This window comes from Equus przewalskii, chromosome 2 (assembly GCF_037783145.1).
Source record: "Equus przewalskii isolate Varuska chromosome 2, EquPr2, whole genome shotgun sequence".
NCBI classification, from domain to species: domain Eukaryota; kingdom Metazoa; phylum Chordata; class Mammalia; order Perissodactyla; family Equidae; genus Equus; species Equus przewalskii.
In genome coordinates this window covers 29,824,228-29,848,791 of record NC_091832.1, presented here as the reverse complement: position 1 = coordinate 29,848,791, position 24,564 = coordinate 29,824,228, and the positions used below count along the sequence as shown (strand labels likewise).

General features: G+C 41.6%; 2 protein-coding genes and 1 long non-coding RNA gene across 9 annotated transcripts in view; 2 read left to right on the top strand and 1 right to left on the bottom strand.

Annotated features, from left to right (window-relative positions):
- Nucleotide 1: 1 nt before the first annotated feature.
- On the top strand, nucleotides 2-16,372 carry TMEM50A (transmembrane protein 50A). 2 transcript variants are annotated; one of them, XM_008532684.2, is made up of 7 exons: nucleotides 2-193; nucleotides 1,704-1,808; nucleotides 3,778-3,890; nucleotides 6,057-6,124; nucleotides 8,169-8,261; nucleotides 10,775-10,835; nucleotides 15,904-16,372. In XM_008532684.2, exons 2-7 carry the CDS (start codon nucleotides 1,716-1,718, stop codon nucleotides 15,947-15,949), a joined length of 474 nt encoding a protein of 157 aa, XP_008530906.1. In that variant the 5' UTR covers nucleotides 2-193; nucleotides 1,704-1,715; the 3' UTR covers nucleotides 15,950-16,372. The 2 variants fall into 2 exon arrangements, with proteins under 2 accessions (XP_008530906.1, XP_008530905.1); XM_008532683.2 differs by having other exon boundaries at nucleotides 11-193; nucleotides 13,292-16,372.
- A 5-nt stretch (nucleotides 16,373-16,377) lies between these two features.
- Nucleotides 16,378-18,992, top strand: LOC139081972 (uncharacterized). The gene is made up of 2 exons (XR_011537553.1): nucleotides 16,378-16,481; nucleotides 18,482-18,992. It is a non-coding gene; the product is annotated as an uncharacterized lncRNA (long non-coding RNA).
- Nucleotides 17,631-24,564, bottom strand: part of RHCE (Rh blood group CcEe antigens) — a 46,709-nt gene continuing 39,775 nt past the window's right edge. For all 6 annotated transcript variants that reach the window (XM_008532687.2, XM_070610677.1, XM_008532686.2 and 3 more), the window contains exons 9-10: nucleotides 22,405-22,478; nucleotides 17,631-17,823 (exon numbers count right to left, since the gene is read on the bottom strand). In XM_008532687.2, coding sequence (XP_008530909.1) covers nucleotides 17,797-17,823; nucleotides 22,405-22,478 — 101 coding nt within the window. In that variant the 3' untranslated portion in view covers nucleotides 17,631-17,796. The remainder of the gene's footprint in view (nucleotides 17,824-22,404; nucleotides 22,479-24,564) is intronic.

Below are 24,564 nucleotides of genomic sequence, written 5' to 3'. Positions count from 1 at the left end.
CGCCCTCTCCGTGCCCCGCCCCACGCCCCTGTCTCCGCATGCGCGGCGAGGGCTGGGTCCCCGGGCTGTTGCATCCGGGTACCGGCGGCGGCCTGTGGGTGTTTTGTTTTCCTTGCTGAAAGTGGCCGAGCGAGGCGGCTGGGCGCGCGACACCCGGGCTCGGGACTGACCGACTGCACGGGCGGGGCTGCACGTGAGTGCCGGGCGGGGAGGGTTGGGGAGGGGCCGCCGCAGGCCGCGTAGGGCTCGGACCGGGCCGCGTGCCGGCGGAGGCTGACTGGGTCGTTGCCTGCAGCTGTGGGAAGCTGCGGGCGCGGGCTGAGCCCTCCTGGCCCCTTCCTGCCGCCCGGTGTCCGGCGGGTGACGGCGGCCGCACTCGGCCGGGCTGCGGGGCCGCGCCCTCCCCAGGGCGGCCCAGGGTTCTTGGCAGCCCCCTCGCCCCCTGCCTTCGAGCTGGAGAAACCGAGAGCCCGAGCGAGGGTCGCTGACCCTCCAAGTCCCGGCGCACGCTGTGCACCTACAGTCCCGGGGTCTAGAGGCGGAGTCCGGCGCCGGCGTGCCCGGAACGGCCCGGAGAAAAATGGACTTGGGCAGGGTCATCGCGACGAAGCGAAAATCACGCTCACTGTTATTGCTCTGCCTCCCACGGAAGCAGAAAACGAGTGAATTTCCAAAATTGGACTTGTCCTAAGGGCGTATTAGCACTGGTTATAATCACAGTTTTCAGTGTTTAATTTTTAAAAAGGAGTTTACAGTTGGATTCATTGCTCCTTTTTTTTTAGGATATCATGGTTTTTGGACAACCATGATTGCTAACTACAGAGTAGCTTTATGGACGGGCCCTGATACGCTGTAGGAGTTTGGGCGTTTTCTTGATTATGAGCAAGTTATACATAATTCAGGGTTTTTTCATACTTTGAAGTAGAGGTAATATGGATGTGTCTCAGGCCGGGTCTCCATAGCCCAGCTCCGAAGAATGTTTTATCTAATTTGTTAAGACAATTTAGGTCGGATTCTTTTTGTCTGAATTGATATTAACTAAAATTTTGTGCTTCCTTTTGACTGGAAAATATCTGTTAGAATGAGAGATAGAGATATTAAAATGAAATGGGTTTCTTTACATAGAAATGACACCAAAAGGCAGGCTTGCAGAAGGAAAAAATAATGAAAGGAAGTGTTGTGGGTAGCAGACCTGCAGTGCGGTGTTTAATTTCCTAATCTGAGTGTGAAGAAACACGTTCTGTGATAAAATGTGTAAACGGCTGAGAAATACTTCTCATCTGAGTCCATGCTTTAACTCAGAGCCAAACTTTTTCATTTCTCTCCGCTATGTCAGTGCTCCTGGGCTGTAAATATGTAAATCATATACTAACTTAATTTGAAATTAAAATTAATAATCATTATAAAACTTTTTCAATATTTGGATACCCACCTTTGTTCCTATTACCTAAATGTACCACAGCCATTTTTTAAATTAAAAAAATACTAACTGAATCCAAATTTTTTTTCCAAAGTTATGTGGAAATTCATCAAAAGCCAGATAAATATTCTGAAGTAGAAGTAGCCGAAATAAAGTATTTGTAACTTCACTTTTATTACATTATTCCTGAACTGTTGACTGTTTTCTAGAAACATAAACCAGATTTGCAGCAAGTAAATAGAAGTACTTTATTTCGTTGATTTTGTTTCGTTGTTTTTTTAAGTGACCTGAAAAAATGTCTGGATTTCTAGAAGGCTTCAGATGCTCAGAGTGCATTGATTGGGGAGAAAAGCGCAACACCATTGCTTCCATTACTGCTGGGGTTCTAGTAAGTGTCATTGATAATTTGGGCCTTGATTACTTTGGTCTGTTTGTTTTTATGTGTTTGGAATTCTGTATGATGTTTTTAAATACGTACTCTTTATTTTATCTTTGAGCACTGAATTTATTTTAATAAATGTTGATACTGTTTATGAGGGGGGTGAATTATTCCTTTTTGAGAGTTGACGTTATGGGTTGAAATTTGATTAGTAGATTGTTTTTCTTTAAGTGCATGGTAAAAATGGTATAATAAGACGGTATATTTTATACGTTTATTCATTATATGGATTATGCCTCCTCTTAATGAGTGCATTAAGTTATCATGAAGTATTGAGAAATAATCAGGTCAAAATCAGTCAAGAGATATGATTGCATTTCTCCATAATCCAGAGTTAACTTTCTTCTGAATCTCATTTAAAAAGGAAGGGAGGGAGGAAGGGAGGAAGGAAGGCAGAAAGATGTTAAGATATATTGCTTAGAAGAAATTGAGTGTAAAATTCTTATTTACATTGCAAATCCCTCAAGGCATCTGACTTTTGTGTTTTATGCTCTTATGTAGTCATATGCGCTAAAGAGTTGAATTTTAAGTAAACAAAAAGAATCTACCTTTAAATATCTCCTCTTTGCCTAGTCTCTGACACTTACAACCTGTGAAAAATAATTATCCTATATTTTTCCAAAGTAATGGCAAAATATAAAACTGTATAAATCTTGCTCTTACAAACATCAAAAAAAAAAAGCTTTAAATTTTGGTCTGTGAAGAAAATATCTTGAATACCTTGAGCTGAAGGTGAAAAAAAAAGTGAAAGTACTTGTGCTAGCCAGTAAAAATGTCATTAATAGAGTATGGATCTGTCTGTAACCCGATAAAAATAATTTGGTTAGCCTAAAATAGTTATTTTTAAATAATTGCCAGAAGATGGCGGTTCCCAGAGCTAACTGGATCAGGGTTGGGAGTGGGGGTAGATAGAGGGTTACTTTCAAAACCTAAGCTACTTGTCAGAATTTGGTTAATATCATCTTATTGTAAGTTTCTGCTTGGGTGATAAAAAATATTTGTGCAGTATTAATGTTTTTTCATTATGTATTTGCCCTTGATTATATCCAGAACCAAATTCAATTAGGATAAATTATAATTTGGTGTTGATATTGAATTTAGCATCATAGCCGAAACCATCTGTAGACTGTACTGTAATTCATCAAAAGGAAAAGCAGAACTGCAGAACCACTGATTGCTTTTTGTTTTAAAGATTTTTAAAATTTTTTCCTTTTTCCTTTTTCTCCCCAAAGCTCCCCAGTGCATAGTTGCACATTTCTAGTTGTGGGTCCTTCCAGTTGTGGCATGTGGGATGCCGCCTCAGCATGGCCTGATGAGCGGTGCCATGTCCGCACCCAGGATCTGAACCGACGAAACCCTGGGCTGCCGAAGCAGAGCAGGGGAACTTAACCACTCGGCCACGGGGTCGGCCCCAGAACCACTGATTGCATAACACCAAGAGGAAAGCTAAAATTCTATCCACAATTATTCCCCATATTATTTTGAATAATTCTTTTCATTTTCAATAATAACACCTTTCTGGAGTCTTAGAATATATCAGCAACAGGCCACTCCTTCTGTCCATTAGAATCTGAATCACTTTTTTCCCTTCTCCTGCAATGAGATACCATAATTTATTTCTAGTTCACAAAATTAGATTATAGACTTTTTTACGACAATATAAAATAATGCCTGAAGTAGACGTAGAAAAGAAGTTCATGTTCATAAATATTAATTGCTGTCAGACTTAAGCATATCTAATATTCAGTCAGATATTAAGCCATGTGCAAAGTATATGCAAGACACTGCTGGAACGTTTAGGAAAATTTTGAAATTCATTAGAAAGGATCTCTTCATTAAGGTACCTTGCTTTCTTTTTAGCCAGTAAGATATGAAATCACTGTCATTGCTCCTTGGTCCCCGTTTTGGTTTGTCTTAGTTTTTCACAGGCTGGTGGATCATCATAGATGCAGCCGTCATTTATCCCAAGATGGAGGAGTTCAACCACTCATACCACGCCTGTGGCGTCATAGCAACCATTGCCTTCCTGATGTAAGTGTTGTTGGTGACACGACTTACACAGATTGTCACAAAATAAAAGTTTTTTACATACAGTTGAGTAAAGTTTTTTAAATATTATCAAATTAGCATATTGGACATGGTGTAAAAGTCAAATCATAGGGAAGGACTTACAAAGAAAAGCTACAGTCCTTTTTTCTAGTCTTCCTTCCACCTCTCCTCCTCCACTTCTGTCTCCCAGCTTCTCTCAGCTATCCTTTTATTTCTATACTGCCAGTGTCTCTAACTTTACTTTTAGGTCAGAAACCATGTCCTCTATCTAAGGGTTTGTTTATTCATTCATCCAACAAATACTCATTAAGCTTTTATATTCCCAGGCTCTGCTCTAGGTACAGGAAAGACAGTAGCAAATAAAACAGGGAAAAATCCATGCCTTTATGGAATTTATACTCTAATGAACGAGGCAGGTTGTAACTAAAGAGAAATAAATTAAATATATAGCACGTAAGATAATGATAAGTGCTAGAGAAAAGAAGCAGAGGAGGAGATATGAGATGTCAACAGGGTGTGTAGAAATTTTAGAGTCAAGGAAGGCCTCACTAAGAAGGTGATTTTTGAGTAAAGACTTGAAGAAATGAAGGAGCTGATCATGGGGGATATCTGAGAGATCATTCTAGGCAGACAGAACAGCAAGTACAAAGGCTTTATGGCAAGGAGACCAGAATGGCTGGAGCGAAGTGTCAGGTCTTAAAAGCCAGGGAAGACTGAAGAACTATTCCAGACTGAGGAGACTAAAGAGACAGGAAAACAGAGTGTACCTCATGATTCTGGACAGGATCCTTTTGCTATTAAGAGCATTATTGGGACAACTGGGGAACTTCAATAATGTCTGATAAATAGCCAGTTAATTTCCTGATTCTGATGGTTGTACTCTGGTTCTGTAGAACCGTCTTGTTTCTGGGAAACGTGTACATTTCTGGGGTCATGGGGCATCATGTTGGCAACTTTCAAATGTTTCAGGAAAAAAAAATTATTTGAACTATACTTGGAACTTTTCTGCAAGTCTGAGATTGTATGTAAAACTAGTGATATCAGAGAACAAATAGCAATTGTTCATGTCAGAAGGTGCCTGATAGTGAAGACTGACACTGACAAGGCAGGGTCACGGCTGTCTGACAGAGGCTTATGAAGTTTATTCAGGTGGCTGCAAGGAAAAGCAAGAGCTAAGAACTACTAACCTAAGAACATCTGCATTTTTTTAAAAATATGAAGTTTGTTTTAAAATATTTTTGTTTATGTACTAAATAATTTAGTTGATATAGAGATCACTGAAAATAATTATGAGTATTGTGATCATTCTAAAACTTAGATTTGAATGAATAAGACTTCATATTATTATGAAAAAATTAGAGTTTATATAGTCAACACATTTATCGAGCACCTACTATGTACCAAGCCACGTGCTAGGCACTGAGAATAAAAACAGGAAACAAGATGGACACAGCCCCTGCCCTCATGAAGCTTACTTTCTAGAGGTAGACACACACACATATATGTTTTCTAACTTTTTACCTTGATATATTGTGAAATTTTCCCATGACATTTAAAAGTTTTCCAAGGATACTTTTGAAGAAAGCAAGGCTATCTCAATTTAAAGAGGTAGTCTGTGAAAGTCAGCAAAAGACTTCTTATGTTTGGAACGTGTATCAGTGATTAAAAAAAAAAGATTTTACCACTTGAATCCTTTGTACTGAGTATGTCTGATGTGTACAAATGGAAAACTAGATAGGACCAAGCTAGAGATTGTTCCAGTCTTAGCAAAATATAATTTTGAGAATTTTACTCTCAAATTTTGACCAGTGTCAGAATCACCTGAAGGATTTGTTAAAACTCATATTGCTGGGCCCCACCCCCAGAGTTTCTGCTTCAGTAAACTTGGGGTGGAGCCGGGGAATTTTCCTTCTAGAGACTTCCCAGGTGATGCTGATTCTGCTGGTCTGGGCACTGTAATCACTGCTTCAGAGGGTGTCTGGTTGAAGGGACTTGCCTCAGGTCATATGAATCGATTACTCAAGACTCTCGAAGCCTTACCTTCAATTGGAGGAACTCTGGCTTACTGTGTCTGGTAATGTAATGTCATGGATGGTTTCCTCTTAGAGTCAGAGACCCTGATTTCTTGGTTTTGTTGTATTCACACAGGATTAATGCAGTATCTAATGGACAAGTCCGAGGTGATAGCTACAGTGAAGGTTGCCTGGGTCAAACAGGTAAATTTGTGCAAACAACATCTTACCACACGCCCTTAAAATGAGGGTCATATGTGGAAGGGCCACTTGTCTGACTCCTTCAGATCAGGGCTAGTATGGAGGTGTTCTGAGCAGAGGTTATAGGTTCCAAGGCGTAAGGTAAAAGTCACATTTGGTCAGAGTTTGCTGTGTGGTACAGGATGTGCAGTTTTGAGTATGTAGGCCTGTGCAATAATGTGTAGACGTAAGTGTATACAGTATACAGCAGAGAACAGTATATAATAAGGAATACGTGTGCAAAATAGAATTGATCGTACTTTAAGCTATACCATATAAATTATTTCCTTCCCTTTTTTGCCAATCTTATATGATTGAGTTAGCATTTTGAACTAACTTAGAATCATAGTTTTTTGTGTATTTTAAAATGCACAACACAAAATTCACCATCTTAACCTCTTGTAAGTGTCGAGTTCAGTAATGTTAAGCACATTCACATTGTTGTGCAGCCAACCTCCAGAACTCTTTTCATCTTGCAAAACTGAATAGAATAATAGAATTTTAGTGCTGGGGTTCACCCAGGCCCCTCCTGCTCGCCTGAGGAGCTCATGTCCCCTGCACTCCGTGGCCGTGTACCTGAGGTCGGCAGAATACAGAATACATGTGGCACAGCTTCCTTGACAGTCCAGTTTACTCAAAGATTTCAGGGGACAGATGTTAATTAAGTAGTTTAAATGATAAACTGAAGACATTACATCCATACAAAGATAAACCTGGATATAGGCAAATTTCTTCTTCTTCTTTTTTTTTTTTTTTGAGGAAGGTTAGCCCTGAGCTAACTACTGCCAGTCCTCCTCTTTTTTGCTGAGGAACCCTGGCCCTGAGCTAGCATCCGTGCCCATCTTCCTCTACTTTATATGTGGGACGCCTACCACAGCATGGCGTTCCGAGCGGTGCCCTGTCTGCACCTGGGATCCGAACCGGCGAACCCCGGGCCTCTGAGAAGCAGAACGTGCGAACTTAACTGCTGCGCCACCGGGCCAGCCCCATGCCCATGGATATAGGCAAATTTCAAGTGACTTTTTTTTTTTTAATAAAACAGGAGAAACTGCAGAAGTCAACTCTGGTCTGTGCTTTCAGGCTGTCTTCTGGTTCACTCACTCTCTTCCTAGATGACCTTAAGTGGAAGAGCTACAGGAACACTGACCTGCCATCACCTTGTGAACGCTGAACAAATAAATGAATGTTAGCAGTCAGCGTTGATAACAACAAGCCAAGAACAGCTAGAGCTGGGACTAGAATGTGGCCATCACATCTCTAAAGAAAATGTGTTAGCTGGCACAGCCTTGGGGGTCCAGAGCTGGTTATATTTGTTTTACTGTCCCATCTATGAGTAACAGCTTATTATTTCAGAACTATTTTTTATGTTTTGGGTATGAAATCAGAAATTTATATATAACATTCTGTTTGCTGCCTTTTATTAAGCAAGGCAGTGTTTTTATTAAAATGTATTTGTGCTAATTAAATAAATTCATCTCAGAGTTCATCTTAGGCAGTCTGATGACTCCATTTATTTTATAGGAAATCTTCATAAATATTATATAAATGTGATTTATAACATGGTTGTCTTCCTCTGTTAACATAGTTTTAATGCACCTTTCCTACGTGCCAACCACAGTACATTTGAACTTCCTTTGCTACCTGACTTCCCTGAAAGGGAAATCTGCTAGTGTTTGGATTCACATGTCACTGAATAGGAGTTTTTTATTAAATATTCCTGTGTTATGTTTTGTGAGGTTTTTGTAGGAAGGTTGAGTACAGTTTTTGCAGTGTGGATAGGTGGGGAAAGTAAATATAGGCACTTAGAAAATACAGACCAGCCGGCAAGAAAAAGGCCGCTGTCTGCACTGATGATACTCAGCACATCTTCTGCCCCTGTTCTTATTTTAGACTTTACTGGCAACTACACATTTTTTCTCTCTGGGTTTTTGTTTTCTTTTTGAAAAGCCAGTTGAACTGACTGCTACCTTCTGAGAAACAATTCTGACAAAATTTTCTTTCTTTTAAGGTGCTCGCATCTGGCTGTTCATTGGTTTCATGTTGGCCTTTGGGTCTCTGATTGCATCTATGTGGATTCTCTTTGGAGGTTATGTTGCTAAAGGTAAGAGAAGGCACAGTTTACATTCTCCTCCAATGGAATGCTGAAATTGTGTATTGAAGTTGGTTATTTTAGAATAAAGCTTTTTTCATATAGATGGGCCAACTCCTAGCAGTACGTTTGTGCCTAGGAGCTCCCCTCTCTCTGTCAGTATTTGTTTGGTTTGTTTGGTTTGTTTTTAGTATCCCTTCTGTATTTTTTCTTCTAATCTAGAGCCTGAAAGGAATGAGACACGGCTCCATACCTTGCCTCTCTTTGGCTTCCAAAAACCTCAAAAGCAGAATACATATGTTGCGTAGCTATTTGGCAAGTGTTGACTTGCTGAATAATATCCATGCAAGGCTCTAACATCCTAGAATGGAAGTTAATCGAGCCAAGCCTCGCTGATAATATGATGTCATCTCCCTTTAAATAGAAGAATAAATTAACACAATGTGCTTCTGCTGTAAAAGGCCAGTTTAAGGCAAGCTCAGGAAAGGGCCTGCTCTTAGGTCCCTGGCTGAAATTTCAGCTTGAAGGACCCCAGAAAAAGATGAAATCCACCAAGGTTCCAGGTAAAATTGACTATGCTTATCACAGTAAATATACAATATCAGTGATTTGCAAAAACTGGACCAGCAGAGATCTAATCTAGCTCATATTTTAACACTTTGCTTCTTTGAATAAAATGTAATTCTTGGATTAAAATCATGGGTTTTCTGAATTTTATTCAAATCACTTAAACTTACAGGAATGATAGCATTTTTAATATTTTTCTTTTGTTTATATAATTTATTACTAAAACCATGTTACCAAAAGTGTAGAAAAGAAAGAAAAGGACTGTAATCTTACTCCTCCTAAATATTTTGGTATATTTCCTTTGGTCTCTTTTCTTGTGTTTTTTATGTAGTTACAATACAAATACAATTTTGAACCCAGCTGTTTGCATTTAACCTGATATCATAAGTAGTTCTGTTGTTGCTACAAAATCTTCGTCACCACCATATTTTAAAAACGAAAAGTTATGTTTTTAAGCATGTGAATTGCATAACAGATGTTCCTTATGGAAAGCTGAGACTATAAAAGAGCTTAAAGGGGGCCAGCCCAGTGGCATAGTGGTTGAGTTCGAGTGCTCCAGTTCACCAGCCCACGGTTCGCAGGTTCGGATTCTGGGTGTGGACCTAGCACCACTGGTCAAGCCACACTGTGGGGCATCCCAGATAAAACAGAGGAAGATCAGCACAGGTGTTAGCTCAGGGCCAATCTTCCTCAAGCAAAAAGAGGAAGATTGGCAAGAGATGTTAGCTCAGGGCCAATCTTCCTCACAAAAAAAAAGAGCTCAAAGAAGAAAATAAAATTACTGACAATTCTTTCCCAGATATAACTATTAATGCAGAGCCCCTTTTTGTAGGAATGTGTTCATTGCATAGAATATTAAGTTACTTTCCTAAAGGCTGCTTGAGTCAGGTTATGCTTTGAGAATTATTAGAAGCAGATCTGTAATTTATAAAGTTGCCTTTATATAGGATCTTTATGAGCCATTCTAATGGTCATAGTTATGTAATGTGGAATATTTAATGTGGCCTTCTAGTCGTGAAGGCTTGTACAAACCAGCTGTTACAGCGGTAATCAGATTAATTTAAAACTATTCTGAGAAAAAGGTGATAATTCATCTATTCATCCTGCCTCAGTTTCTCAGTTAGTGAGTAATCACTGACAGCTCCAATAGTAGAAATTTATGAGAATTTCAGCTTCAAACCATGATAAAATTGGGACAAAATGTTCCCCTGGCACTCTTGCCCATACTAGTTAATGGCTACTCTGTGCCTCCAGGTGTTTAGGCCGAAAGCCCTGGGTGGTTAAGGCCCGTCAAAGATGACACGTCTCTTTCTCTCGTACCCAACATCTGATCCCTCAGCAAGTCCTGTGACTCTGCTCTTGGAATGTATCCTGAACTGACCGCCTCGTGCCTTGTCCACGGCTCTTACCTGGTTCAGCCCAGTACAGTCCTTGCCTGATTTCCTGAAATAGCCTCCACACGGGTTTCTCTTTCTCCCCTTGCCCCCTTTAGTCTGCTCTCAGCACAGCAGCCAGAGGCATCCTATTAAAATATGTCAGCTCATATCATTTCTGCTCAAAACCCTCCAAGGGCTTCTCCTCTTACCCGGAGTGAAAATCAAAGTCCTTGCTGTGGCTGCAGGGCTCTCTAGGACCTTTGCCCCCAGCCTGCCCTCTGCTTCTCTGATCCGTCTGCTGCTTTTCTGTCTTTTGCCCTATTTACTGCTGTATCCTCAGCACATTGAACAGTGCCAAGCATATTATGCACTCAGTAAATATTTGTTAAGCGAATGAAGGGAGCTGTCATTTATTAAACTAAAGCTAGACTCTGTCATATGTATTATGTCACTTAATACTCAAACCAGCCATAGTTACCGGAAGAATCAATTATGTTAGGCGCGAAAACTGATAGCTGCCAGCATATCAGAAACTAAATATTTGAGATTATAAACATCTAAATATTACAATTATTTTTACAGAAAAAGCCGTAGTCTACCCTGGAATTGCTGTATTTTTCCAAAATGCCTTCATCTTTTTTGGGTAAGTTTGTTTTTCATTCTTCATCCTATTTTTTTAAATTCTTTTTTTATAATAGTTTCTTTTATGTCGTATACTATATTTAGCTGTTTAATTTACCCCTGTCCAATGCCCCTCCCCCACGTTGTTGTCATAAAATATGAAGACTGAGGTTGAGAAAGATATTTTTAATACATGGGTTAGTTTGCTGCCAACCTTAGGAACATACATTGATTTTAAACATTGCCACCACCTCCCCTTTAATGAAGAACTGTGATTCGTATAGATTTAGTTACATAACACTGAAAATGTTTGTTTTAAATCTGTATCTCTAACAGTTGCTTTTAATGAAAGCCTGCTTAAAACCGTTTCTCCTTAAAATTTTGTTTCTGAGTGCATTTTATAGTTCCTTCTATCCTTGGTGTCATTAGAATTTGTTCATGAAATTTGAGGTGTGGAAGAAAAGCCTTAACATTTTTTATCCTTCTGATACAATGACAAAAGATTACTAAAACCCCTAAAAACCTTAATATTTTTATCAGTAGTTTTCTCTAATGTTCATTTTTTCCTGGACACTTAAGGCCTGCCCTTTCCCCTACTCCTAGCCTCCCCAGCCCCCAAAATAAAAGACTATTCTTTACCCTCTGCATCAGGAACTCTTAACCTCCATTCCGTGGGTAGGCTTCTAAAGATGGGGAACCAGCAGACATTTCCGTATGCAAGACATTGGTGTTTCTAGAAAGAGAATCTGTGGCTTTCATCAGATTTTCAAAGAAGTCCCTAATCCAAAAAAGGTTAAAAAAAAAATTGCTGTATATTCTAGAACAGTCTATTCCAGGACTTTTCCTTTCCTTCCCCAAAGAGGAAATGGATGCCCACATCTACTTGAAGCACTTGTGAAATGCTAATCATTGCCCTTCAGTAATAGTCAGCAGTTGGTATTCACACTTATTCCGTTCCACCACCAGGCATTTTTGCAATATAAAATCAGTTTGGAAGTAAGAAAAATGTGAACTTAGGTGTGGCAAGATACACAACTTCTTTGAGTCATACTTTGTGTCCTGAAACTAGTGGAGAAAACACAGAGAGTTAAAAAAAAAAAAAGTTAAACCATTGACTTTTATGCAGAAAATAATAGTGACCAAAGTGTATTGAGCAGTTATTCTGTACGAGTCACCACTGTTAGTGCTTTACACACTCTCTCAGTTAATCCCCATCACGAGTCTGGAGGTGACTCCATCATCATCATCCCCATTTTACACGTGAGAACACAGGCATGAGAAGTTAGGTAACTTGTTTGAGATCATGACTAAAATTCAGGCTATCTGACCCCAAAGTTCAGGCTCTAGCTGCTATGATGGTGAAATTTGAAAGTTGGGATGAATTAACTGACATTTTCTCCTTTTGCTGAGTCTTCAACTGTTGTTCAGTATTAGTCCTGTTTCCCTCCTCTCCCCCTTTTTTGTTTTAATGAATGTAACATCGTACTTGAAAAATACAAAATGAGTAAACCTCACTCCCCAACTTACAAAATAAAATTTGCGTTTGTTAGTTTGTAGAGCAGTGTAGCGTGTGTTTATTAGAGGGACAGTATTGATGTTCAGGATTTCTTTTCCTTCCAAGCCACAATGCTGAGGCTTGAGCATCTTTAAAGAAGGACCAGCATCTTGAGCTCACGACTCCAGTATCTCCACAGCGTTAGAGGCGCTGGGGGGACTCAGTGTCCCAAACTCCAGGGTCAGAGCAGGGGTACGAAAAGCTTCAGGATGAAGTGGGGGGAAGGGAGTTTACTGAAAACCAGCCAGGGAGGAGCAAACAGCAGCCTTTTTTATTTTAATCGTTATTTAGCTTGGCAGAGATAAAGGATAAAGCAAGGTCCAGCTTGACATGCTGCTTTGGCAGGGACATTACTCTGTCACAGCAGGAAGAACAGAGGATTGAGAGGAGAAGATTCGTGGGAAAATTTCTCTCTTCCTATGAGGGAGGAAATACATGAGATCATAGAGTAGTTAGCACATTTCACAAAACCTTGGAAACCGATCATTGACGATCATTGACTTGTCGTCTCAAATCAGTTATAATGAATTACTTTTATATGCAACAAGTTTGGTTAATTTCTCATTTATTACTGTCGTACCTCGTAGGTCTAAAAACTCATTAGGTTTTGTGAAAATACTATAAGCATATTGAAATTAAATTCAACTAATAGACACTGTAGTCAGAACAGTTGTAGCAGATTACCTGCCGTTCTGATTTATAACAGAAGAGGTCTCAGCAACAGCTATTACTGTTTCAGAAATCACAAACAGATGTCATGACCAAAGGTGACCATGTGACAGTGTGGGAGGGACTGGCTGTTGCCCAAGAAACTCTTCAGTTTACACTTTACATCTGTTGCCGAGCTGAAGTTAGCATGTCTCTTCTAAGCCATCTGGAGAGTAGAGGCCCTGATAACCAACTTGGGATTTTCTTTTTTGCAGCAGTAGGTCTGATATTAACCTGAAGAGCAGAGATCAAGTCACCTTTTGGAGGTTTATGAAATCTTTTATAAAGAGAAATTAATATACTTCCGAGAGATTATAGCTGACTTACTGGTTGCATTTTGTTTTCATCCCAAAACGCTCAAGTGTTTACCTTTATAAAAGCCTACGAAACCTGTTTTAAGTTGATCATTATGATTGCGGGCTTAACCTCGAGTATACACCGATAATTGGAAAACAGATGAGAAAGCGAAATGAAATGCAGCATGTGCCATTGAAATGTCTACTGTCTTCAGTTTCCCTCGCATTTACCGCCCCCATCCAAGCCCTGTTCAAGCTGCCTCTGAATTGTCTTAAACCTGTTCTGGTTTTGTCCGCTTCCCCTGTTTATGTTCAGTCGTCGTCATCCCTTCCTGAGCTGTTCGCATCCCTAACTGGTTCCTCCCTCGGATCCAGTTTCCTGCTGAAACATAGCTCTAATCCTGTCATTTCCCATCTTAAAGTTTTTCAGAACTCACAGCTGTCTACAGAAGACATCAGCGCTAGTGGCCATCCAGCCAAATTCTGCCCACAATTCTGTTTGTTTCAGCCTATACAGTATTTTTTGTTTTATTGAGCTAACATTTAAAAGTCAAGATGGGGCTGGCCCCGTGGCGGAGTGGTTAAGTTCGCGCGCTCCGCTGCAGGCGGCCCAGTGTTTCTTTGGTTCGAATCCTGGGCGCGGACATGGCACTGCTCATCAAACCATGCTGAGGCAGCGTCCCACATGCCACAACTAGAAGGACCCACAACGAAGAATATACAACTATGTACCAGGGGGCTTTGGGGAGAAACAGGAAAAAATAAATTAAAAAATCTTAAAAAAAAAATCAAGAGATTTTACATAAAAATCTGAATTTGGGGCTTTTCTTGAAAAACTGGAAGATCAGTCAACCCTGGGCCCTGCACAGCAACAGTCAGCTGGAGGTGAATAGTTGCTCCTTTTAAATGGGGGCTACATCTCCACGTAGCCCCATTCCATTCATTGCCTGGGACTGGTTCCCGGTTGCCCCCTTTAGGAGAGCATAAGGCTGGCACCTGCCCTCTCAACTCATTTAAGGCCCCTGAGGCCCCTGTAGGCCATTCACCACACTGGTCAATTGGCTTACCAAACCCTGGCCACCTCCATTCCCTGTCCTCCTTGTCTCTTAAACTATAATCTAGCCATATTGGACTCTTCCCTGTTCTGCTACGCCTCGGATATCTGTATCAATAACCCATATCCATGTACGTCTCCTAATGCATATAATTGCCCTCTTGCCCCTGGTAAACCGGAGCCTTGAGGACAACCATAGACGCCTCCCGTCCTCAACCCTGGACTAAGCTCTGTGGGCGCGTTTTCCTGACGCACTGATCTCCTGGGCTTTTCCTGAGGCCCCGCAGTCTTTTAGTCCCTTTTGCCTTTTGATAGACTGTTTCCCCTCCGTGAAACATCTTCCTTCATCATCCCACTAACTCCTGTTCCTGCCAACCTCCCATTCAAACTCTTGCTCATCCTTCAGAGTTCATCTAATATTACCACCTCCATAAATCCCTTTCTGACACCTCCAGGCAGAATAAATGCCATGTGTTTCTGTGCTCCCTTAACGTTTGGTGTATATACTGCTAATACTTACCATATTGTGTCACCAAGAATGTGAGCAACTCAAGGGCAGGGGGACTATATCTTATCTTTAGAGCCCTGGCGTCTAGCACCTAGCACCTTGACACTCAAAAAAAGTTTGTTGAGGGGCCGGCCCCATGGCCGAGTGGTTAAGTTCACACCCTCCGCTTTGGCGGCCCAGGGTTTCACCGGTTCAGATCCTGGGCATGGATATGGCACCACTCATCAAACCATGCTGAGGCGGCATCCCACACAGCACAGCCAGAAGGACCTGCAACTAGAATATACAACTATGTACTGGGGGGCTTTGGGGAGAAGAAGGGAAAAACAGCAGCAGCAGCAGATTGGCAACAGATGTTAGCTCAGGTGCCAGTCTTTAAAAAGAAAAAAGATTTGTTGAGGGGCCAGCCTGGTGGCGCAGCGGTTAAGTTCGAGCACTCTGCTTTGGCGGCCTGGGGTTCGCTGGTTCAGATCCTGGGCGTAGACCTGCACACCACTTATCAAGCCATGCTGTGGGAGGCGTCCCACAGAAAGTAGAAAGTGGAGGAAGACGGACACGGATGTTAGCTCAGCAACAGTCTTCCTCAGAAAAAATAGGAGGATTGGTAGCAGATGTTAGCTCAGGACTAATCTCCCCCCAAAAAACAAAAAAGGTTTGTTGAATGAATTTGATAAAATCAGACATTTAATGGTTCCAGACTAAGCATTGGTTAACTTTTTAAGAGGGACATATGTCTCCGGTGCTCAGAAGTGAAGGATGGGGGAAGCTGGTGGTAAACAGCACAGTTGAGCACGCGGGGAGAATTTCCTACCTTAGACGGACCCGTTTCTGCTCTGATACAGCCCCTGGTGGTTTTCCTACAACTCATCAGGTATTCTTTGTTGCTAGTTTCCCACCATTCTAAATTTCCCGTGTTCTTCCTTTTCCCAGACTTAGCTAGTCATGTGATGTTTCTTATTTTATTCACAGAGGACTGGTTTTTAAGTTTGGCCGCACCGAAGACTTATGGCAGTGAAAACGTCCGATTTGCTACTGCACAGCAGCCCTGCGTGGGTTTTTTTTTTCTACTCCCTCTCTTTTGTAATGCCATTTTCTAAACTTATTTCTGAGTGTAGTCTTTGCTTAAATTTGTGTAATACTAAAATCATGAGAACTCCCTATTTAAGCAGCCAAAACAAAAATCTTGTGGTATACATTTGATTAACATAAAATATTAAAGAAAAATATTGCACATGAGTAATTTTTATTAAGCTTTATCGTGGTATAATTTGTAAAAATACAAAGAAATTATGGATACAACTTATATGAGTATTTGTCATATCCAAGGTCCAAAACTGTAATTAAAGTGCTCTGAAGATTTAATGTGCTTATTTAAATGTGGCCTCTTCTGTGTCAAATGTTAAAAGAAATATAAACATCTCCTTGTTTTTAAAAACTATTCAGTGGTCAGAATTCTTTCTCACTATACTTTGTGTTTGGTTTATACAGTTTTGCCAAAAATTCTGTAAACATTTCGGTGTGAGCAGCTCTGGAGGGTCTCCCAAGGGGTGAGTGAACATATCGTAAGAGAGAGAAGCCCTGTGATCCAGCCGCCAGGCTCCTCAGTGCCACTGATTCAGGGTGGAAGGGGGTGGTGATAACTCAGCCATGACACATGGGCCTGGTGGGACGCTGACAGTCTCTCCACATCCACCACTGAAGGAAAGAGGAAAAGGATAGGGACTTGACACTAGTCTTTACTCAGGTGACAGATTTTTTTGTTGTTGGTTTGATGATAAATTGGATTTCACATTTTCACTGTCTCTCTGTACTGAAGCACTAAGCTCAAAATAGACCAGCAAGGTCAATTATAACTATAGACATTAGCTACTGGAATTCTCATAGTCTGTCCCTCTTTAGAACTCTGTTATCCCCCAGGGTCCCCACCTTGGGAAAATGGGAATTTTTTTTTAATGAACCAGCTAACTGTGGGATATGCATTCTTTAGAACTACAGCTTGAAATGTTTTCTTTCCTGAAACTTGCTGCAATTAGCCCTTCCTCAAACACAAGTGTCTCTTAGATGATTTAAATTTGAGGTACTCTTCTCCATCTCGGCCATAGTTGTCTGTCAGCATATGTTTTGAATATTGCCTGGTTATTAAGACACTACTCAGAGAACTGATTGTGTTGCTGTCATCCCACAGCAAATCCCTCAGGCGAGTTTTAGATCCATTAGGGGGTGAGAATTGGAGGGGTTCTTAGAGGTTGAAGTCCACCTTCTCTTTTTACAGTTGAGGGAGCCTAGACCAGGGTAATTTGAATGATTTCCTCAAGGTTATAGAACTAGTTTTTAAATTATAAGGCAATATATCTCCACAATTGACCGTGACATCTTTCCCCACAGTTAAATTCAGAATGTGCTCAGGGAATAAGAACTACCTTGTGGAACTGCTGGAATAAAAATGTAATGTCTGCATTATAGGACTAAATATAAGTGAGTTCTTAATTTTTCCCATTTGGTATCATCTACTCTCCTGATGTAGATGAGAGTTAACGGGGTAGTGGACTTTATTAAGCATGAGAAAGAATCTAAGAATTGTCAATAAAATTGAACCAAAACCTTAGTTATGTGTCTGTACCCAAGAAAATATTGATAGCATCATCTTTAAGGAAACCAAACATTTGTTTAAGGCTATTATGAAATTACCGCTTAAACAAGTTTTTGGTCTTTTATTTTTAATATCAAATCTACCTCTGACCTCTCATTGTACATAAGAGTCTGCTGTAACACGTGTTTGTTGCACACAAAAAGAAGGCGGGTCATGATGAAAGGAAGTTGTCTTGTTTTCAAACAGGCCTTGTTTTTCTTGGATACTTCTGCTTAAAATCCAGTAGCCAGATGATGAAACTGTAAAAGCAAAGTAAACATTTTTATTACAGATGAACCATTATACTCTTAAAATTTGGATACATATCGATTCTGGCTTGATCTTGAAACTTAAGTTCATCAAAATTCTCATCACAAAGGCCTTAGAGGTGCTTTCATAAAATCTGAATTGGAAGAGCTCTTAGATAGATCTAATTTCCTATAGCTCTTTACATTGATACTTGATAGTCATCTGGCTTTTGTTTGAATGCCTCCAGTGACAGGGGACTCACTACCATGTGAAAGTAGCTCATTCCATTTTGCAGATAGTTCAAATTGTTAGCAATTTATACTGTATCACCCACTGGGCCTGGTTAAATTCTTTGGAGAAGCATAGACAAAATCTTTTTCCTCTTCTACAAGATAGTCTTTCAAGCGTTTGTTCTGAGGTCTCCTTTGGGTCTTCTCTTCTGCAAGCTGACTATATCCTGAGTTCTTCGGTTTTGCCATATATACACCCTGCCGTACGACATCTCTGCATGTTGAGGAGGTTGGATCACAAAATTCTAGAACTGGAAATTAGAGTAGCTAACATTTATGGGGTGCTTTCTATGGATCAGTGTGCTAACATTTCACACACGTTATCTCGTTTAAGTCCTTGCAGCAACCTAGTGAGACATTACTATCATCTCCATTTCAGGGACGGGGACACTGAAGCACTGAAAGATCACAGAGCTAGAGGTGGCAGAACCCACATCTGTCTGAATCCAGAATGTGGAATTGGATCTCATTTTCCAAGTAAAGGAGAAGTAAAGTGACTTGCCTGAGGGCCCCGGCCTGCCAGTGGCTGGGCTGGGACCAGAATTCAATCTTCCTCCCAGAACGATGCTCTTTTCCCAGGGCCTCTCCGAGAGGGAGGAGTCTGGTGGCAGGCTCCCAATCTGCTTTCCTACTTTGCTTTGAAAGCTAGCTCTCCTCATTTGGGTTGAACGAGCATTTGTTGGACCCTTACTGTGTGTCTAGAACATTTATTTAAATCAGAAGCAGGGGTGATACCAGTGTGACAAGGCTAGGTTTTAAGAATTTTGCATAAAACAGCAGGAGGAACTCAACACATTTTGTTGTGTTTTTGTGCCACAACGGTGGTGGTTATGTTTCTTGGCGATAAAATCATTTTAAAAATAAACTGAAAATACTTGTTCAGAAGCCAATGGATGATCCTCGGCCTGTTGCATTCATTTCAGAATCCATCCTAGGTGCTTGAGCCTGTCACTCTACTCAGCTCTCAGACGCTCACTTGATTGCATCATTTCCCCACTTAAACCTGTGGGGGCTTCCAATTGCCTGAAGGATGCTTCAAGCGGCTCTAGCCCCCCTTGCATCCTTCTTTGCACCCACTCTGCTGAGCCAGGTCGCTCCAAGCTTCTCCCCTTCTTGCTCACAGTCTTGCCCTTGCCTGGAATGCCTTTCACCTCCTGTGTCTTAGCCAAATCCAACACAACTCAAGTTCCATTTTCCGACCTCCCCAACCTCATGACCTCCCCCTCCTCACATTCTTCCAGTAGCTACTGCCAGGATTACCTATTTAGCATCTCATTTAGCATCTGATTGATAGAGCTGAGCACATACAAACATCTGGTCCTTCAAGTGGTTAAAGCCCTAGTTTTTCTGTTTGTGCCCCAAACAATACTCAGAACAGGGGCTTGTCCACAGTAGAATGGCAAAAAAGTTCCTTTCTTCAGAAAGGTTAACTGTGGAATTAATTTTAATAAGGGGATGTCAATGGGTCCTTGTGCTTTGGAGAGCATGAAATGAAATCCATGGCTTATTAAATTCAAATAAAGAGTTGAAGGAAGCTATTTATTCTCTTAGTGAAGGCACACCACACATGAACAATTGTGTTAAGCTGAGTTTCTGTGAGTCAGTGTCTGCTTTAGGACCACTAATCTAGAGGAAGCTAGAGGATGGGTACGTGCTGCTCTTTGAGACCTAGAGCCATATTTTATTTAGATTTGTCTTTCCAGTTCGCCACACAAGAGCTCTGTCATATATTAGGTAATACATTTAATGGAATTAACGAATGAGCGCATCTTAACAGAACCATCCAAGGATGAGATGGGTACCCTTGGGGAGCGGTGAGTGCCCCATGCCAGGAAGTGCCAGGCATGGGCTGGGCAGCCAGTGAAGGAATGTCCCTGCCAATCCCCAGCCGTCTGGTTCTATGAAATGCAATAAGGCCATTCAATAATGTTTAAAATGTCTTATGGGATGGTTTACCAAAAAAAAAAATCACTGGCTTTATCAGCTTTGGCAGTTTGAATTCTAGCCTCTTTAATGGCTATTCGGCTTTTCACATGCAAACTGTGTCATACTCCTGAATAAACGGGTCTACTCAGCTGTCAAAAAGTTAAATCATAAGACTGGGGGAGCAATTACTGTTCTCCAGCAGCTGCCCGAACACATACACACGTGCTGTGTCTTTGGAGCCAGACACCAATTCAGATTCCTCCTGTTCCATTTCCTAGGTCTGTCATTTTGGACAAGTTACTCCTCTCCTTTAAGATGGGGATACTTACTCTTGTGCAGGGTTGTTGTGAGGATAAAATCAGATAATGTTGAACAGGAATTAGCACAAAATCAGAAACCATAGGCCTCCAAAAACCGACAGCTATTATGCTTACACATTCCTTCGTGGTCGGCTGAACCCCGAGTAATACACTTTCACGTTCACAGAATGTGGTTTGCATTTCACAGAATGTAGTTACAGGTCTTATCTCACTTGATCTTCAAAACAACCCAGTGAAGGAACAAAGACTACTATTCTTTTCCCAGTAAGAGAGGTCAAGGAGCGCGCCTACAGGCTGCCTTGCAGAATGGTGGGAGCCACGTCTTCTAATTCTGGGTACACCCTCATTCCATTTCACCTGCTACTGTAGGGGCTGGTGTTAGATGGGGTCCCTCAGATTTCCTTCATTTATTCAGCATATACTTATTGCAACTCAAATAATTGAGCCAGATATTTGTCCTATTTGTGATATCCCTGGTTAATTAGCAGAGTGCGTGGTATAGAGTAGCTGCTCAATAAATACTGTGGAATGAATGGATGGACCCGTTTTCTGAGTCCTTTCACTAGATTACCCCGCTTCTGCTAAAGGGGCAAGAACTCTTGCAGGGGACTAACTGGGAGAGACCAGCTGTTGGGAGAAGCCAAGAGCCAAGGGCTAGAGAGAAGTTAGTGCAAGATGAGGCACGTTACGTGTAACAACGTGCATGACTCTCAGCACAATTACTCTGAGTAAAAGAAGCCAGAAAAAGAGCATGCACTGTATGATTCCATCTATATAAAATTATAGATAACTTAATCACAGGACAGAAAGCAGTTCAGTCGTTGCCTGGGGGTGGAACAGGGTGGAGTTTCAAGGAGGCACGAGGAATTGTTTGGTGGTGATGGATATGCTCATTATCTTGATTGTGGTGATGGTTTCGTGGACGTATAAATAAGTTTAAATGTATCAAATGGATATACTTTAAATATATGCGGTTCATTGTCAGTTATATCTCGTAAAGCTGTTTGAAGAGGAAGAGGAGGAAAAAATGGAGATGAAGGAGGAGGAAAAGGAGAAGAGGCAAGTTCTCTCTGTTTTGCTCCTATAGACACAAATGCCAATGCCCATAATAAGGCTGGTTCTCTGTCCCTTTCGTGGTCAGTATCTTGGCATGCTGGGTGGAGAAAAGATTGGCTTGGGACTCAGAAAGTCTGGTTCCTGGTCTTGTCTCTGCCACTCAGAAAGGTATGATACTGGCATTAGCCTGAACTGTGTCGGCCCCAACTTCCCATTTATAACTTGGCAATATTGACCCCTGCTTGCCCAGGCAACCTCAGCATCAACTGGAAGATTACCTAAGGTGACATGCCTCCGAGTGCCTTGTGAACAGTGAGTGTAGGTCAAAGGGAGGAGGGCAGTGGGGTGACAGGGAATGAGCCCTGACCTTCTTCCTAGCCCCGTCATGACAACAAATGCTACAATGTAGCACAGACCCCCAGTGGCAGCCGAGTTGTTTGAGCTCTAGGTCCCTTGGCTAAATGACCCTAGACTCCTACACTGCAAGTTTTCTTATGTCCGCTCGCTATAATTTGTCACGAGTTGTGTTCTAGATTCAATTCTGCTACTCACTCCCTGTGAGAACGTGGACAGTCATGGCTCCACTCGGAGTGGCTGTGAGATGAGGGGACTGGGCCTGCTGGCCCCTGCAGCTCCTTCTGGCCCTTGCCCTGCACGATTCGATCACCTTCACGTCAAACTATTTGCCCACTTTGATGACTCCAGATGGGGAGACGCGTGGCCAGCGACAGTTCTCTCGTCCCTGACCCTCAATGACTTTGAGGCATCAGGGAAATAGTAACCTTTACCACCTCCCCACCCCCACCAACTCGCACACAGACTCTCACACACTCACACACTCACACGTGCATTGTGGATTTGCTCCTCCCCCAATGCTCTTACTTCATTTTTGTTTGTTTTTTATGTTACTTGCATAAACACCAAGTTAACATATATACCCAGATATCTTTTTAAGTTCATTCACTCAAAATCTCTGACATTAATAGGTTAAAAATCTTACCTTCCAGAAAGCCTGGTCATCAAAATATTTAGCTTCATGAGGTGCTTTCCATATTTCGAGTTTTAAGATTAAACCTGTTTAAATTCATAATTAAATGTTAAATATTTGGAGGACAGCGTTTGTTATCTCAAAATTAATCAACATATCCTATGTCAACTATGGTATCAAAAGAAATCCTTTTTTGTTCCACAAGCAGGAGACAGACAAATGGAGGCGCTGTCCTTCCTGGACCAGCTTAATTAATTCTGTGGACATCTTTTAAAAGGAACTGGCAAGAGCAATTATCTCCAAAAGATCTGACACGCGTCCCAAGACGGAACAGAAGGGCACTGCCAGGCACCGCTCCCACTTAGAAGCTGATCCATTTAAAACACAAGAGCTACCATGGAGAGCGACTTGAATTAGGCGCCCCTTTAGATCCAGCGACAAGGGCTCCAATAAACTCCTGCCAACCTCAGCTCAAAATTCCACTTGTGTAGCTAGGAAAGTAGTTTATAACAACTTGTTTTTGTGCCTGTTCTTTTCTTCCGTCCAGGCTCTGCCCAGAGAGCTTGGCCCTAAGCATCCCCCAGCTGTGCAAAGTCTGCGGAATTTCCCAGGATACATTGTGAGCACTTAACCTTTCACGTGAAGCAGGGAAATACTGCTGATAGATTTGTCTGTGTATTTTTAATGACGATTGGTCTCAATGTATTAAACAGTAAGGTGAACAAGAGTAGGCGTCTGCTTATTCATATTTCCCTTTTGTAGCGCCTGCCTTTGACCGATATCGGCACGTACAGTGCAGTCGGCACACCTCATTTAGCTAGCGTTACTCAGAAATGATCTGTCGCCTCCGTGAATTCTCCAGATAGCTGAGGCTTACTCATCACTGATGAAAATCCATCTAAAATATATTTTCTTGTCTGGTGAGACAACACTGAACACATTTAGACTGCTTTTTTTTTAATCAGAACCATTGCTAGGAACAACCATTCATGAGATGTGCTGCATAACACGGAGAGGCACCTAGATGTTGAGGTCGTTGGCCTCTTCCCCCAGCAGCCCAAGCTTTTCATGTTCTAAGAATTTCTATTCTTCTATTAGGCTGTCTGCTTTCACTTCGAACTTCTACCAGTGCACCTTACTCTAGAAAGCTATCCCACCTCAACTCTGCTATTTCTAATCTGCCTGAACTGGGAAACCCAATAACCATCCTTGATAGGATTGTTTCTTAAATAAGTATAGACAGGCTCCAAATAACGGGGTCTCTTAATGAGTAAAACGCTCAGCTTTTGGAAGTCAATTTAGTGCTATCTTGGCTGCTTGGGGAACTCTTTCCCCTTCCACTGTGCAAGTTCTTTTTTTTTTTTTTTTTTTGGTGAGGAAGAATGGTCCTGAGCTAACATCTGTTGCTAATCCTCCTCTTTTTGCTTGAGGAAGATTGTCACTGAGCTAACATCTGTGCCAATCTTCCTCCACTTTGTATGTGGGATGCCACCACAGCATGGCTTGATGAGTGGTGTGTAGGTCCACACCCAGAATCTGAACCCACGAATCCTGGGCCACCAAAGCGGAGCATGTGAAATTAATTACTATGCCACCAGGCCGGCCCCTGCACGTTCTTGTTAATCAGCAGTTCCCTCGTGTCCAAAGCAACATGTAAAGACAAAAGCTCATTAGCCTGAACTCTTAAAGGAATAATATAGGTGTCTTTGCCTCTGTTCTCTTTTTTTGACTCCAGCAAAGCATAAGAAAAGCCCTCCCAGGTGCTTTACAAGGCAGTGCAAGTCAGTGTCACTTTGTCAGGAGCAGTGACAATAGCAAATGGTGTGAGAGCCCAGGTGCAGGACTGCCAGATAAAATCCAGGATGCTCAGTTAATTTTGAATTCAAACACTGGGCGCCTTGTATTTCACTTGCTCAATCAAGCAGCCTTACCCAGGGTGGGACGGCCAGCATGGGTGGACAGAATGTAAACCTGGGGAGGGAGCATTTTCCCATCTGTATTTCATTAATACTCAGACTGTCAAAAGCTGAGGCCCATCAGCACATTAAAGTGAATCTAGCTGATCTCACTCTCTAATGTGACCCAGTAACTCCAGAAAGTGCCTTCGTGCCTGTTTTAGAGCTGAAAGGAAGCCAAATGATTAGATCTTTTCATTTTACAGAGAAAAAGGCC